The sequence below is a fragment of the Chenopodium quinoa genome, unplaced genomic scaffold (genome assembly GCF_001683475.1).
Source record: "Chenopodium quinoa cultivar QQ74 unplaced genomic scaffold, ASM168347v1, whole genome shotgun sequence".
NCBI lineage: Eukaryota > Viridiplantae > Streptophyta > Magnoliopsida > Caryophyllales > Amaranthaceae > Chenopodium > Chenopodium quinoa.
In genome coordinates, this window is record NW_018745569.1 from 1,003,921 (window position 1) to 1,022,030 (window position 18,110).

General features: G+C 33.0%; 1 protein-coding gene across 2 annotated transcripts; it reads left to right on the forward strand.

The window, feature by feature from the left end:
- Positions 1-2,859: 2,859 nt before the first annotated feature.
- On the forward strand, positions 2,860-7,298 carry LOC110716323 (F-box/FBD/LRR-repeat protein At4g26340-like). 2 transcript variants are annotated; one of them, XM_021894937.1, is made up of 5 exons: positions 2,860-2,987; positions 3,538-3,701; positions 4,249-4,428; positions 4,538-4,678; positions 6,650-7,298. In XM_021894937.1, the coding sequence occupies exons 2-5, from the start codon at positions 3,555-3,557 to the stop codon at positions 6,893-6,895; spliced, it is 714 nt and encodes a 237-aa protein (XP_021750629.1). In that variant the 5' UTR covers positions 2,860-2,987; positions 3,538-3,554; the 3' UTR covers positions 6,896-7,298. The 2 variants fall into 2 exon arrangements, with proteins under 2 accessions (XP_021750629.1, XP_021750630.1); XM_021894938.1 differs by having other exon boundaries at positions 4,263-4,428.
- The last annotated feature ends 10,812 nt before the right edge of the window (positions 7,299-18,110 follow it).

Genomic DNA, 18,110 nt, shown 5'->3' on the forward strand with positions numbered 1-18,110 from the left:
ATTAAACTATTATTAGTACCTAATATGATTTGAGTTGTTATGGACTAAAGTTTTGATTAATAATATGACAGCGTCTCCTTGAAGCCTTGGAATTGCAAGTCCCATTTGCTGAGAAGAGGTTATGTGTCAGGCATATCTGGGCCAATTTCAAGCTTTAATTCAGTGGATCAACCTTCAAAGATCTCTTCTAGAATGCTGCTAGGGCTACAACATTGGTGAGTTACTCAAATTCAGTATTAAGTAGGACATGCCAATCAGTTTAAACTTAGTTGGTTAGTAGCTTGCTAAATCTGTTCAAGGTCAATTGAGTTCAATGTGCTTTGAATCATGTTGCTACATTTTGCTGAACTATGATACATTAATAATTGTTCTACTGTTTTTGGAATGATGTGGTAGGCTGAATTTGAGGTGGCAATGGAATGTATACATTTCCTGTCTGAAGATGCATATGTGTATCTAGATAAAATTCCTGCTAAGCAATGGTCTAGGCATGCATTTTCTACTGGTTGCAAATGAAATATGCTATTGAACAATGTCTGTGAGACATTCAATGCTGTTATAAGAGATGCAAGGGACAAGCCAATACTCACTCAGATGGAGTGGATGAGAAGGTATATGATGAAGAGGCATAATGAGAAATGGGAGGCAGCCAAGAAAATAGATGGGAAGCTCATGCCCTATGTCACTAAGCTTTTTGAGAGGATTGAGAGGGCTGCAAGGCACTGTATAGTGCAGGCTTTAAGAGTAGACTCCTATGAGGTTGATCTCAATGGTGATATAGTGCTGGTTGACTTAGGTAACATGACTTGCACATGTTACCATTGGCAGTTGACTGGTATTCCATGTGTACATGGGTATGCATGCATATTGGACAAGAGGGTGGACCCAGAAGACTTTGTGGATGTGTATTACATTAGGCAGAAATATTTGTTTGCATATGAGGAACCTGTGAAGCCTATGCCTAGACCCAAGCATTGGGAGAAGCAGCATCATCTGAGACAGCCCTGCCTCCAGTTGTAAGGGTTATGCCTGGGAGGCCAAAGTCAAAGAAAAGAAAGCTGTAGAGAGGAGAGGGAGCATTGAAAGTAGTGGAAGACAACAAAAACAACAGATTAGACAAAACAGGTGTGCACACTGTGGACAACTTGGTCATTATGCCAAGACTTGTGGCAATGCACCAATGGAAGCTCCTGCACCTCCAGCACAGGCCAACAAAGCATGCAAACCAGTTTTGCAAAATGCTTGGAACAAGGAACAAAGAAGAAAGAAGGAGGCAAGGGCTGCTATGAAGGTGTGTACATTATCCAACCCAAAATATTACATGTGTAATGTTTTCTTTCTTATTTGTTTAATTGGTTGGACATTAATTTTATTTTTTTCATTACAGACTGGTGGAACTCCTGGGCCATTCAGCATAGCTAACAAAACATTCCCTCAAGAGATACCATCCCAACAACCTGTATCCTGCACCCAAGCATCCCAAGCATCATCAACAACAACAACAGCAAAACAGAGAACATCAGCAAAACAGACAGCAACAAAGTAAGGGAAAGGGAAAAGGAAGAAGAATTAGGGTGTAATTGTATTTTTAGTCCCTAGACTTTTTATCCTGTTGGTTAATGTACCCTGCATCTATCATTCTATGGTTTTTAAGACAACTTAGATTTGGCAGTATTTGTCTGTAACAACTAATTTTGTGGAATATAACTATGATGGTTGCCATGCACTTTAGTGCTTAAATTGCTATGAAAGACTATTTTATTGCTACATTTAATTGTTGCAAATTTCATTCATAAATAAATTCAAAGACTTACATATGGAAGTTGTTGTCTTACATAAATATCATCTAAATACACAATCATTAACTCTAACCCAGTTGCACTACCCTAATCTCATTTGAATACAACTAAAACAATTACAATCAGAAATAAACAACATATGGTAATTTCTAGGACAGTTGTGCAGCCACCAGCATAGATGCGCTGGCCTTCCTTGTTGTATTTCTTCCTCTCAGAACTTAGAGCTTTGCACTTCACTAGCAAGTTGTCATTTTCACTTAGCAAACACCTTCTTTGGCCACTTAAATCTTCAACTTCTCTCTGCAGTGAGTTGATTTCTCCCTTCATCAATTTCTTGTCAAGTAAAAATTGATTAATGACATCCCTTTGCCAATCAGTGCCTTCTTCCTCATCCAGCCACTCAAAGCACTTGCTACCCCTACTTTCTGTTTTAGGATCATAGAATTTGCAGCTTTGAACTTTCTTCCAGGATTCTCTCTTGTCCATGATGTCAGCCTAGCCATAGGTATCCCACAGTCACACTTCCTTTGTTTGGAGGCATTTACGTTACTTTCTTGTGAAATCTGAGCTCAATTTGGTCCCTTAAGAACTGATATAGCCCCCAAAACCTTTAACGGAAGGTTCAAATCGATAAAAAAATATTAATAAATGGAGAGTGGGTCCCATTAATGGAATTTTTTAACGGCGGGATAACGACAAGGTTACCGTATGGAAACAAAATGTATATTGGGGTTATAGTGTAGAAAGTGATATAAATTGGGTCACAACGTAGAAAAGTGAAATAAACCGGGTTACTATGTAGAAAAAACTTTTTTTTTTTTTACGATCTCTAATTTAAACCTTCGTCAATTTAAAGTATTATGTAAGAATTGATTTTCGAAAAAATCTACAATAACAATATTATGAGGTAAATAATAGTTTTGTATATGTCTCATAGCTTGTACTTCATAAAACCTAGTCCATTTGCATTAGGAATTCCTATAATAACGAGACTTTCCTATTGTTTTCTTACCATTATAAATAGAAAACTAAAGACTCGTCCGTTTATACTGTACTCTATTTAACAAACGTACCTAATAGCCTCCCTACCTCCTCCCTCCTACGAGTCCTACCCCCTCCTGCTCTCTCTCAGGTCTCCATTGAAGCGCCTTCTGATACTTTGTATCACCCGTTGAAGCAGCTTCTGAGGTAATTTGTTGTTTCTTTTTGTAATCATCATGCCAATTCACAATCTATGGTTTACCATTGATCAAATCTAATATAATTGAATTGTCAGTGTAGTAAGTTTAGGATTCGTAAATTTGAATTGGTTCTAATTACTAAGATTGTGTGAAAGATCATAACCAGCGACTGTGTGAATCAAATATCCCTAAAATTATTTATGTGATTTTTCAAGCCTTATTTAAAAATTGAATCAAATTTGATTGCTAATGTGTTGCAGAACCCTTTAATGTTAGAATTGTACTATGAAATTAGACCTCTTTTCCTTGGGCCCAGGTTAACCTCCCCTCCTTCCCTGGCTCAGGACGGGCCTGCCGTGGCTCAGGGACAGTTGTAGATAGATTATTATTATAATTGTTGTTGTTGTTTTTTTATTTTTTGTAAACTTATAGCTAAATTATTTATTATTTATTGTTGTTGAAAGTTATAGCTAAATTAGTTTCAACTTTCAATTGTATGGTTTTCTTAAATAATTGCAACAAAACTTAACAAGTTGTACGCTTCTCTTGGGTTGAAGGTAACAAATTCGATCAAATGGATGATCACATAAGCAATTTACCGGATGACATTCTTTGTCACCTTCTTTCTTTCTTGCCTATAAGAGATGCTGTTAGAACAAGGTCATTGTCACATAGGTGGAAAGACCTTCCCGATTGCCGTTCAATCCTGGAGTTTACTTCTGTAAGTCTGTTTGGAACAACACATAATCGTCGAGCTAAGTTTGTCAAAGCTGTTAATCAGTTTCTAGATATATGGAAAGCACAGAAAATAAGTAAATTTAATCTCAGTTTTGCCCTTACAAAAGAATATGCTTCGCATATTGATGCATGGATTGCTAGTGTTATCAGAAAGGGAGTTGAGGAATTGAACCTCGACTTTCGTACTTTTCACATTGATGCTCCAAGCTATATTTTACCTTGTCATCTTTTGCACTCTGAGGCATCCTGTTTGAAGCATTTACGCCTAGAACATTGCCAGCTAAATCTTTGTTCAGGGTGTAAAAGTGGGTGTAAAAGTTGGCTCACTCAATTAACTACACTCGAGTTGTCATATGTCTTGCTTAAGAGTGACATAGATCGTATCCTGTCTTCTGTTTTGAATCTCACATCGCTAACCATGATTTCAAGCAACAGTATTATTGAGTGTTTAAATGTTAAAACTTCCGTATTTAAAGAAATTTGTTGTTGAGACACGCTCAGCCATTGACCTCGATTGTCCTTGTCTTGAGATCTTTGATTTCAGTAATAGATGCTGTGATGAAATCACATTTTCCCATCTCCCTTGTTTGAGGGAAGTGTATTTGCGGATTTTTTGTGAAAGAGACGGCTGCTGCTCATCTAAGTTTGTTCATAACCTCACCAGAAACGCTCCTAAGCTTCAGCACTTATTTCTTACGGTAAACAATGAGGTTGGTGAAAAAGTTTTGAGTTTTTGTAGGATCTATGCCATATCACTTTAAGTACGTATTTCAGATCTTCCTTCTAGTAAGTACTAACATATCTGTCGTATATCTTCAGGTACCATCAATGCTTGCAAGCATTGTTACGCATAGTCTGAAGCAGCTGCATTTACGTTTATGCGTTCCAATAGGTTTTGATCTTTTCACTATAACTGATTTCCTACATGCTTTTCCCACCCTTGAGGCATTACATATAGAGGTTAGTCATTATTGAGTTTCAGTCTAAAATTTCAGAATCTATGCTGATTTTATATCTCATTTTTATTGGCTATTTAAGTAACTATGTGACACTACTCTCCAAAGCATATATGTTGCCAAAAATGGTGTAAATATCTGTTTCAAACTTGCAATGATGGATCCGGTTGAACCCATGATATATATATATATATATATATATATATATATATATATATATATATATATATATATATATATATATATATATATATATATATAGAAAAACTGGTTAAATAGAATGCAATGCGCTATATGACACATACAACCTTAGCAGCCAGTGAACACAACCTTTCACCACTCACCATCTCTGTCCATTTTTCCACTCACCATATATATATATATATATATATATATATATATATATATATATATATATATATATATATATATATATATATATATATATATATATATATATCATGTTAGTACAAAGTTGTGAAATAAAGAGTGTTACAGTCAATTTAGAAAGTTGCAACGCGTAGTTTAAATTATTTTATTAAGCACAAAATTTTACTACCTATAAGAAGAAAGGGATAAATTGTTATGCTTTAAATTTCATATTTTAATTCATTCGTTTACCTAGTTTAATCACCGCCTCAAAAAGCGTGATAAAAGGTGTGTTGCAATTAAAAAAAATAAAAGGAAGTATATATTAAGAGGCATTGATAACTAGATGGTAGATGACATTCTTAAGTTTAGTGGTTCAAATTATAACTCAATCATAATTTACATTAATTATTGGTAATTAGAATAGATAGATAGGTCTTGACATGTCATTGCACATATGATGCCATATATACTAAGGGAAGGGTGACATATGACAATACCATATTATCCCTTTGAGTTTTAAATATTATGAATTATAGATATATGCACATTTAGCTCAAAATAAATGCACAATTTATCCTTCTTATTTTAATAATCTTCTCATTTGATCTCAGCCATGTAGGAATAATTTATCTAGCTAACTATCATTTAATATATATAGTTGATTGCCCATCTTTTTAAGCAATTCATTCTTTACATAAATCAATGAGGAAAATACTCTTCACAAATTATCCAACAATAACAAATTGTTAGTTTTAATTAGCACTAATTTTGGAGTATTAAAATATAACTCTTAGTTTCTTGACAACATACATGTAAATTTTTAACTTATCATTCAATTTCTACCCAAAAATATAAAATTGTGAAATTAATATAACACATATCTTATTGTTTCTTTTAGACTTTAGTCTATTGTTATTGTTTTTTTAAAAAACTACTTAAGTTTTTAAATAAATATCAATTAAGTAGTATTTACTCATAGTTTTTTTTTTTTTTTTTTTTTTTTTTTTTTTTTTTTTTTATTTTTAATTCAAGCAAAAAGGATTGTAGAGTTATATTGATTAAGTAGTATTTACTCATACTTTTTCTATATTCAAGTAAATACTACTCCCTCCGTCCTAAAACTATAAGAATGATGGTTTAATAGATCGCTTTTAAACCAAGAAAAGAACTTCAATCTTTTGAACATGTGCACTTCTGAATTATTATTATTTAAACTACTTCCTCCGTTATTTTTTTATTGCATCATAGGGGTTTTGGAGGCAAAATTTGTTAGTGGAAAAAAGTAAGAGAAAGAAACGTAAAAATACAAAATTATCCATGTAATGTAAAGATAAAATAAAAAGTAAGTGTGAAAAAGTAAGGCTATGTAGGGTATTTGCAGTGTGAACATAGATATTTTTTGTCCTAAAATTGAAGTGGTGCAATATTTGTGAAACTTCCCTAAAAGGCAAGTGAGGTGATATTAAAAGAACGGAGGAAGTATTAGATTTTGATTTTAATATATGTGATTAACGACTCTGAACTCATAAGGAAAATTTTTTGGATTCGTCATTGCAAATTGTTACTCTCTTTGTTAATGTTTTACTTTTTTGACGGATTACAGATGAAGTATCGCTTGAAAATCAAACGGAGCCCAAAAAGACATTGTCCAAACCGCCTACATTTCCAGTTGAAAAAAGTTACATTCGAAAGCTATAGTGAAGTGGGGAAAGAAATAGATTTTGTGATATATTTGCTAAGAAATTCCATTGCACTTGAGCAACTACTCATTATGCCGAATAAATTTTCCAAGTGTGAAGAGCTAAATTTCAACTTGCTCCAAGGAGTCATCCAACTGCAGAAGTCATAGTATCTCATCAAAAGTAATCCCAATCTTTCCTGGAGTTGTAGACGTGTCGTATGGTGTTTTGTCAGAAAAAAATCCATGTGGAAGAGGGAGCCAATTTTAACTTGCTCGAGGGAGTAGATGCAGAAGTTATAATATCCCGTTAAAAGTAATCCCCCTTTTTTTCCGGAGTTGCAAATGTAACGTGTCGTGTTCTGTTCGTAACCGTCTTTAAAGTTAAATGGTTGGGAACCTCAACATAAACCAAAATCATTATTAACGTGTCGTGTTGTGCTGATTTGTTTAATTCAGCATGTCGAGGACTACTTTTTCAGTCTTCACTTGTGTCTTGTTGTGTTACATGAAAAAGTACTAGCCTCATAACATATTTATCAATAATTTCATTTACTAATGGTTTTTTGTTTGGCTAGTTAATCATGTTAAATTCGTGATGAGAATTTCAACACTAACTTGAATTTAATAAAACCATTAAGAAATTTAATTAAGGGAAATTCTCAATGTTAACCCCTAGTTTTTTTTTTTTATTTTGAAAGAAAGATAAGTGCTATATTAAGAAAAGGATAGAGTATCCGAGAGTACATAAGGTGAAATCTCACAAGGTACTTGATTCACCCAAACAAGTTTGTTCCAGATAGCCACCTAAGCAAGAAACTCATTCATCTTGTAGTCTTTAAGCATCCAAAAACACTTGCTTTCTACCCAAAGATTTCAAATAAAGCATGCTCCTAAGTCTTTTTCAACGCACCATGGGCAACTATCATCTTCAATCATGTGTCTGTTCTGGAGCGAAGTGCAGATGGGTAAGGTACCAATACAAGTGTGCCACAGAAAATGGCATATCTTTGGTGTGGTTTTAGCCTTCCAAATGTCCACCCAAGCCTGGTGAAAGGCGTCAAGATTACACGACTTGCCCAACAAATATGCAGATTTGATAGAGTAGTTCCCGTCATTCGTGAAAGCCCAAGTGAGGGAATCCTTTGGAGCACAAGAGCTAGTCAGGATTGCAAGGATACATTTTTGGCTCTCTCATTGAAGGAATTTGATATGAGATTAGCATTCCACTCATAACAGCCCGATATGAGTAAGTCACTGACCAAATTAACTGCATCAGTCCTAGGAGAAGAAATAAAGCATCCTTGGTCATCCGCCACCCAAGAATCATCCCATATATATTAATTTGAGAACCATCCCCGACCTTCCATATCAATCCTTCTCTCACTAAAGTCTTGGCACCACAAATGCTTCTCCACGAATAACTCCCACTAAAGCCCAAGGAGCTAGGACTCAAGAAAGGTGGAGTTCGGATAATATTTCACCTTAAAAACATGAGCAAGGAGTGACTTAGGATTTTGTGTCAACCGCCAAGCTTGCTTGCCTAACAAAGCAATGTTGAATACCTCCATATCCCTAAACCCCATGCCCCCCTAACATTTTGGAGCACATAAAGATTCCCAACCCGTCAACGTATTTTACGTTGAGTCGTCGAGCTACCCCACCAAAATTTAGCCACAAGAGATCGAATCTCATCTAGGACTCCATTAGAAATCTTGTAGACCCCCAACATATATGTTTGAATTGCTTGAACCACAGATTTGATCAACACATCCTTCCTGGCTCTAGAAAGCAACTTCTCTTTCCAACCTTGAAGCTTTTTCCAGATGCGGTTCAAGCTGCAAAAACATTTTTCTTTTAATTTTTTTTATTGGGTAACACTGAAATGGTGACATCCTTATTTTTTTTTTATTTCACTAAATAACCTTAATTAAGAAATTTATCTCAATTATAAACTTTTTTCATTAAAAATTTAATTAAAATTAACTACAAAAAAAAATCACTTCAAAAAAAAAAAAAAAAAAAAAAAAACTAATCCCCAACCAGCTAGGCAGCCACCCTTCGCTGCCGGCGTCCGGCAAAGTTTCTCTGCCGGCGCCCACTCTTCCCCCAACCGCTCTTCTTCCTCTCCCTCCCCATATTCTCTCTCCCCTTCCCCTTCTCCCTTCGCCGCTAACCCCTAGCTTCTCTGCCTGAAACGGAGCGGTAATCAAGGCCAGGAGTTTTGGGCGCGCGGTGGTCAAGGTCGAAGGGTTCTGGGCGCGCGGTGGTTGGGGTTTTGATTAGGGTCAGGTTTTGTGGTGGCTGATTGAAGGTAATGGTGGAAGTTGTGGAGGTGTTGGTTGGGTTAGTTGGTGGTGGTGGTGTTTTTTTTTTTCTTTTCTTTTTTTTCTTCTTGCTTTAATTTTAGTATTTTTTTTAAAAAAAATAAAAAACTAACCATAGGTAATTTTAACTACCCTTTATTAAAGTAAGACTATTTGTGGGAATAAATTCTTAATTTACTATGCTTAATTATTACAATTGTCATGCAGTGATAAATCCTATATATTTTTATTATTAAAGGGGGTTACATACAAAAAAATAATTAAGTAAAGTGGTTAATATCAAATAGGGGTTATTTTCAAATTAGCCTATTCATATATTTTCACATAATTTGTTAATTTATGAAATACTATCTTATAAGGAAATAAATTAAAATAAGAATCTAATAAAACCACATAACAAACATTTAAAGACATAATAAAAACATAAAACATCAAAGTAGCATATTAAGCAGCTATAATTTATTTCAAGATTGTTCCAATCAAAACTATTTACCTACAAACCATATGTTTCTCTCAACGGATAATTAGATTGTTTATCTCACAATGGGTATGCCTAAATCACTTTTTGGTGTGCCAAAATCATTTTCCCTTATTTTGAAATGATAATAATAGTATGAATGTATGTCTTTTAAAAAAAATACTATGAACGTACTAGCTTTTAAAAAAACAGATTTTTAATATTGAAATTTTGTTTTACAGGTCGATAACCGTGTTTGATATACAATATTAAAAATCTGTTCTAATTTGAAAAATAAAAGTTTTTAAAATCAAACAAATGTGCTACTGTATATCAAAAATAATGTTTCTAATTATACAATACTTACTTAACTATATGATCATGATTAATGTCATATAATAAGAATATTTCCCTTATAAGCTCTTTGTAAGTTCACCTCCTTTTAGAGACATTACCTTCATCGCATACTTGTCTTCGGAATCTCCTCTTTTGATTTGAAACACCTCTCCAAATCCTCCGACCCCCACGAATTTTATAATCTCAAATCCATGAAATTTATCCTACTCAAACAACAAACAAAAAACAATTGTAAATATATTGAGTAAATTAATTAAATAAAATAATAACAATAATGAAAAGATGCTTACCCCGACAGAAGGAAAGGGTGCTTTGGGAGGAATTGTGAGTGTGGGTGGTGGCGGTTGAGCCATAGAAAAATAGAGTATTTTTTCTTGTGAGGGGAGTGAGAAGTTCTTTGAATTTAGGGTTATTTTCAAATTAGCCTATACATATATTTTCACGTAATTTGTTAATTTTTAAAATACTATCTAATAAGGAAAGATTTAAATAAATTAAAATAAGAATCTAATAAAACCACATAACAAACATTTAAAGATATAATAAAAACATATAACATCAAAGTAGCATATTAAGTAGCTATAATTTATTTCAAGATTGTTCCAATCAAAACTACTTACCTACAAACCATATGTTTCTCTCAACGGATAATTAGATTGTTTATCTCACAATGGGTATGCCTAAATCACTTTTTGGTGTGCCAAAATCATTTTCCCTTATTTTGAAATGATAATAATAGTATGAATGTATGTCTTTTAAAAAAAAATAGTATGAACGTACTAGCTTTTAAAAAAACAGATTTTTAATATTGAAATTTTGTTTTACAGGTTGATAACCGCGTTTGATATACAATAGTAAAAATCTTTTCTAATTTGAAAAATAAAAGTTTTTAAAATCAAACAAATGTGCTAATGTATATCAAAAATAATGTTTCTAATTATACAATACTTACTTAACTATATGATCATGATTAATGTCATATAATAAGAATATTTCCCTTATAAGCTCTTTGTAAATTCACCTCCTTTTAGAGACATCACCTTCATCACATACTTGTCTTCGGAATCTTCTCTTTTGATTTGAAACACCTCTCCAAATCCTCCGACCCCCACGAATTTTATAATCTCAAATACATGAAATTTATCCTACTCAAACAACAAACAAAAAACAATTATAAATATATTGAGTAAATTAATTAAATACTATAATAACAATAATGAAAAGATGCTTACCCCGACAGAAGGAAAGGGTGCTTTGGGAGGAATTGCGAGTGTGGGCGGTGGCGGTTGAGCCATAGAAAAAAAAAAGAGTATTTTTTCTTGTAAGGGGAGTGAGAAGTTCTTTGGATTTAGGGTTATTTTCAAATTAGCTTATACATATATTTTCACGTAATTTGTTAATTTTTGAAATACTATCTAATAAGGAAAGATTTAAATAAATTAAAATAAGAATCTAATAAAACCACATAACAAACATTTAAAGACATAATAAAAACATATAACATCAAAGTAGCATATTAAGTAGCTATAATTTATTTCAAGATTGTTCCAATCAAAACTACTTACCTACAAACCATATGTTTCTATAACCGTGTTTGATATACAATATTAAAAATCTGTTCTAATTTGAAAAATAAAAGTTTTTAAAATCAAACAAATGTGCTACTGTATATCAAAAATAATGTTTCTAATTATACAATACTTACTTAACTATATGATCATGATTAATGTCATATAATAAGGATATTTCCCTTATAAGCTCTTTGTAAGTTCACCTCCTTTTAGAGACATCACCTTCATCGCATACTTGTCTTCGTAATCTCCTCTTTTGATTTGAAACACCTCTCCAAATCCTCCGACCCCTACGAATTTTATAATCTCAAATCCATGAAATTATCCTACTCAAACAACAAACAAAAAACAATTTTAAATATATTGAGTAAATTAATTAAATAAAATAATAACAATAATGAAAAGATGCTTACCCCGACAGAAGGAAAGGGTGCTTTGGGAGGAATTGTGAGTGTGGGTGGTGGCGGTTGAGCCATAGAAAAATAGAGTATTTTTTCTTGTGAGGGGAGTGAGAAGTTCTTTGAATTTAGGGTTATTTTCAAATTAGCCTATACATATATTTTCACGTAATTTGTTAATTTTTAAAATACTATCTAATAAGGAAAGATTTAAATAAATTAAAATAAGAATCTAATAAAACCACATAACAAACATTTAAAGATATAATAAAAACATATAACATCAAAGTAGCATATTAAGTAGCTATAATTTATTTCAAGATTGTTCCAATCAAAACTACTTACCTACAAACCATATGTTTCTCTCAACGGATAATTAGATTGTTTATCTCACAATGGGTATGCCTAAATCACTTTTTGGTGTGCCAAAATCATTTTCCCTTATTTTGAAATGATAATAATAGTATGAATGTATGTCTTTTAAAAAAAAATAGTATGAACGTACTAGCTTTTAAAAAAACAGATTTTTAATATTGAAATTTTGTTTTACAGGTTGATAACCGCGTTTGATATACAATAGTAAAAATCTTTTCTAATTTGAAAAATAAAAGTTTTTAAAATCAAACAAATGTGCTAATGTATATCAAAAATAATGTTTCTAATTATACAATACTTACTTAACTATATGATCATGATTAATGTCATATAATAAGAATATTTCCCTTATAAGCTCTTTGTAAATTCACCTCCTTTTAGAGACATCACCTTCATCACATACTTGTCTTCGGAATCTTCTCTTTTGATTTGAAACACCTCTCCAAATCCTCCGACCCCCACGAATTTTATAATCTCAAATACATGAAATTTATCCTACTCAAACAACAAACAAAAAACAATTATAAATATATTGAGTAAATTAATTAAATACTATAATAACAATAATGAAAAGATGCTTACCCCGACAGAAGGAAAGGGTGCTTTGGGAGGAATTGCGAGTGTGGGCGGTGGCGGTTGAGCCATAGAAAAAAAAAAGAGTATTTTTTCTTGTAAGGGGAGTGAGAAGTTCTTTGGATTTAGGGTTATTTTCAAATTAGCTTATACATATATTTTCACGTAATTTGTTAATTTTTGAAATACTATCTAATAAGGAAAGATTTAAATAAATTAAAATAAGAATCTAATAAAACCACATAACAAACATTTAAAGACATAATAAAAACATATAACATCAAAGTAGCATATTAAGTAGCTATAATTTATTTCAAGATTGTTCCAATCAAAACTACTTACCTACAAACCATATGTTTCTATAACCGTGTTTGATATACAATATTAAAAATCTGTTCTAATTTGAAAAATAAAAGTTTTTAAAATCAAACAAATGTGCTACTGTATATCAAAAATAATGTTTCTAATTATACAATACTTACTTAACTATATGATCATGATTAATGTCATATAATAAGGATATTTCCCTTATAAGCTCTTTGTAAGTTCACCTCCTTTTAGAGACATCACCTTCATCGCATACTTGTCTTCGTAATCTTCTCTTTTGATTTGAAACACCTCTCCAAATCCTCCGACCCCTACGAATTTTATAATCTCAAATCCATGAAATTATCCTACTCAAACAACAAACAAAAAACAATTTTAAATATATTGAGTAAATTAATTAAATACAATAAAAATAATAACGAAAAGATGCTTACCCGACAGAAAGAAAGGGTTCTTTAGGAGGAATTGTGAGGGTGGGCGGTGGCGGTGGCGGTTGAGCCATAGAAAAATAGAGTATTTTTTCTTGTGAGGGGAGTGAGAAGTTCTTTGGATTTAGGGTTATTTTCAAATTAGCTTATACATATATTTTCACGTAATTTGTTAATTTATGAAAGACTATCTAATAAGGAAAGATTTAAATATATTAAAATAAGAATCTAATAAAACCTCATAACAAACCTTTAAAGACATAATAAGAATCCAATCAAAACTACTTACCTACAAACCATATGTTTCTCTCATCGGATAATTAGAAAATTCGTTAACATGCGGTTAATTCAACTTAACATCTTTTACAAGTAAAGGAAATAATAATAATTAGTCTTAAATATTAGGAAAAATCAAACATATAATAATGAATAAACACGTAAAAAAATTAATGCAAATTAAATATATAAATACATTTCATAGTGACTGATAAAACGTAATTTATGTATAAGAGCAAAACTACTGGATTTCCATCTTCGATCAAAACATCAAAAATATAGCCAATTGACCATGTGTAAATGGTTTATTATAATTTTGAAAGCCAAGAAATATATGTGAAGCAATAAATTCAAGAGTTGCTTCTTGAATTAAAAATTAAATTATATACAATCTTAGTGTAAACCTTAAAAATAAAGGGTTAACTTTATTATTTTAAAAAAATTAAAATTGTAATGTAGTTTGTTGATTTATTGATATTATTTGTTTCATATGACTTAAAATATTTTTATATGTTATTGGGAAATATTATTATGAAAAAATTGGCAAAAATAATCCCAACCTTCTCGTATTCGCTTTAAATAATTTCAACTTTGGATTTTTTTTTTAAATAATCCAAACTTTGGGGCGTTTCGCTTTTATTGGTCTCAACCGGTCATCCAATCTATTATAATAGGTTACCAAACATGTGTCAACACGTGATTGATCTAAAATAATAAAAAATTATTATTTTTGAAAAAAATACATTCAAACCCTCCTCCTAGCCCTGCCACCATCCAAATCACCGACAGGTGGCAACCCATGCCACCTCCGACACCCCAAAAACCCCCGAAACAACCACCCCTCCCCACTCCTACCCCCTGAAATCGCCGCCCCTCAACCTGCCATCTCGAAATCGCCCCCTCCCTTAGTCCACCACCGAATACCCCACCACCTCCCTTTCCCAAGCCAAATCTACCTCGCGCCACCGCACCGTCCATTCACAACACCACCAATTGCAGCCTTCGTCATATCCCGAAAACTCTCAACCACCAATTCTCATGAAAACCACTTGCTACCCTTCACCATAGCAGCGACAATCTACAGCCCCACAGCTCCCCCAACAACAACTAATAACCCTTGCTCCCCAGCCATTCACGCATCCCACGACAAAAACCCACCCAATTCATCCTCGTACACTGCAACAACATTAATCAATTCCACAACAACCTCAATTTGACAATCCTCGTACCCACCCAATTCGCTGCCTAGTTAACAATTTGACACCCAACAACATCAATTTCCTTATTCAGGAAGTGGGGGTGGGAAGGGGGTGGTTTCGGCGGCGGGGAACAGGGAGGGGGCGGTTTCTAGGGCAGCAGGTTGTGGGAAGGGTGGAGCAGTCGCATGGTGGGGTACGGGAAGTGGAAGTGTTTGGTTGGATTTTTTTTTTATTTTTGACCATTCACGTGCTAATACGTGTTTATAAAATAAAAAAATAAAGTTTTTCTATTTAACCGTGTGTGTATATATATATATATATAGAGGAAGGCTCATGTAAGAACCCTCCTCTATATAAGAACCCAATCTTATATAAGAACCAATCTCAACCATTTATTAGTTTTGATCTAACCATCTTAAATCATCTTTTAGTAATGACATTTCTGTAATTGTGTACAATTTTTTTATTTCCTATGTTCTAAATTTTTTCGCCCTATGTTCTAAACTTTTTTCCTATGTTCTAAATTTTTTCACTCTATGTTTTAAATTTTTTTCATATGTTCTAAATTTTTTCACTCTATGTTCTAAATTTTTTTCCTATGTTCTAAATATTTTCACCCTCTGCTCTAATTTTTTTTTTCATGTTCTAAATTTTTTGTCTATGTTCTAAATTTTTTGTCTTATGATCTAATTTTTTCCTATGTTCTAAAATTTTCCATCTATGTTCTAAATAATCTTCCTATGCTCTAAATATATGTTCTAAATTATTTTCATATGTTCTAAATATTTTGACAATATGTTCTAACTTTTTTTTTTCCCTATGTTCTAAAACCAAGGCTCCTCTTTTAGCCTACAACAATTTTGTAGAAGCCATATTTGTTCTAAATTTGTAACATAGTTTCCATTTAGAGAAAACTTATGTAAGAATCAAACCTACATCCCTATGCATTTGCATAGTGCTCTACCATTTGAGCTAATAGGTTTTAGCAAACTAACAATTAAAAAAATGGTACAATAACTTACAATAACTTTATGTTCTAATGTTTTATCCCTATGTTCTAAATTAGTTTAAGTTGTCTAACTATGTTCTAGATTTTTTTTTTTCTAGATATGTTCTAACTTTTTTCTACCAATGTTCTAACTCTTTTTCCTACTTTGTATGGTTTTAAACCTACGTAATAATATTTTATCTATGTTCTAATTTTTTTTCCCCTATATTCTAATTTTTTTTTCTTTATGTTCTAAAGTTTTTGTCTTATGTTCTAAACCTACATGTTTTAAATTTTTTCCCTATGTTCTAAGGGTTGCATGTTGATTTTAATCTCTTACTTTTACTACATTGAATGGAATTGAATATAACTGTTTCTATTGGAGGCTTGGAATGCCAATGAGGGCAAAGACTTGAAATTAAATAGTGTAATCCAACCTGAAATTAAACCATAATAAAATCTTATGTTCTAAATTATTTTCCTATGTTCTAAATATATATTATTTTTTTGTCTATATTATGTTCTAAATTCTTCTAGCTATGTTCTAAATTTTTTCTACATATGTTCTAAAATTTTCTCTCTATGTTCTAATTTTTTTTTCTATGTTTTAAATATTTTTGGCCTATGTTCTAAACTATTCTGCCTATGTTCTAATATTTTTTTTCCTATGTTCTAAATTTATTCTGCCTATGTTCTAATATTTTTTTTTTCCTATATTCTATTCTAGATTAGTTTTCCTATGATCTAAATATTTCTGCCTATGTTCTATTCTAGATTAGTTTTCCTATGTTCTAAATTTTTAATATGTTCTAAATTTTTTATTATGTTCTAATTTTTTTTTATATGTTCTAAATTTTTTTATATGTTCTAAATTTTTGTATATGTTCTAATTTTTTTTTTGGTAAATAGAGAATATTATTACCAAAAGGAGCTGCAAAGCAGCAAGCAAGAATACAAAACCCGAAGGCCAAAACACCATTACACCAAGAGCCCCAACGGGCACACACCCACCAGCCAAGGACCAAGACCCAAAGGCCACCTTCTAGGAAGGGTTCCAATGAACCTTGGACCAAACCCGACTCTTCTGAACTCAGAGGAAGAGAGCTACCCTCTAAGAAAATTACCCAAATCCAAAGGAACAGGACAACGACAAACACAAAACCCCTCAAAGAAGAATAAAATAACAAATAGAAACCAAAACACCAACGCCTAGAAACTGCCAAAAAAAAAACCCGAACAAAAACCAGGAAACAACAATAACAGCAAGCAGAAACAGCAACAGCAAGTAGAACAAGCAGCACCAACCTGAAATAGTAGCAGCAACCAGAAACAGACCTCAGCAGACCAACTGCACCACCAAACGGACAACAGTAATAACCCGAGCCCAGAAGGCCATCTGTATCACCAGACAGCAACACAACACAAAGAAACAGCAACAATAACTAGAAACATACCTCAGCGGACCAGCTGCACCACCAAACGGACAACAGCAACAGCCCGAGCCCAGAAGGTCAGCTGCAGCACCAGACAGCAACACAGCACAAAGAAACAACAGCAGTAACTAGAAACAGACCTCAGCAGACCAGCTGCACCACCAAACGGACAATAGCAACAGCCCGAGCCCAGAAGGCCAGCTGCAGCACCAGACAGCAACACAGCACAAAGAAACAACAGCTAGCAGGAGACCAGGCTGCTAACACCAAGAACAACACCAGCAGCACCAGGAAACAACCAGCAACACACAGCAAGGCAGGCATCACAGCCTGAACCAACACCACAAACAACAGCTTGAAATAGAGAAAGCCATCTTGCACACCAAGCAACAGCTGCACATAACAGCACAAAGCAGGAAAGCTGGAGCAGGACACAAATAGGAGCAAGAAACAGAAAAGAGCAAACCCAGCTAGGCAACAACAGTCAACACCAAATCATTACAGTTCACAAAAGAGAAGAGGACCAGTCTAGCCCAGAAGATGCAAACCAGAACCAGCAAAGCAGCAAGCCAAACCAGAACCAGGACCAGCAGATCAAGAATGAATAAGTTTGCTTCTGTCAGATTTTTGGCACCTGCAAGCAACCTTGAAAATAATATGCCTAATAACAATATCTA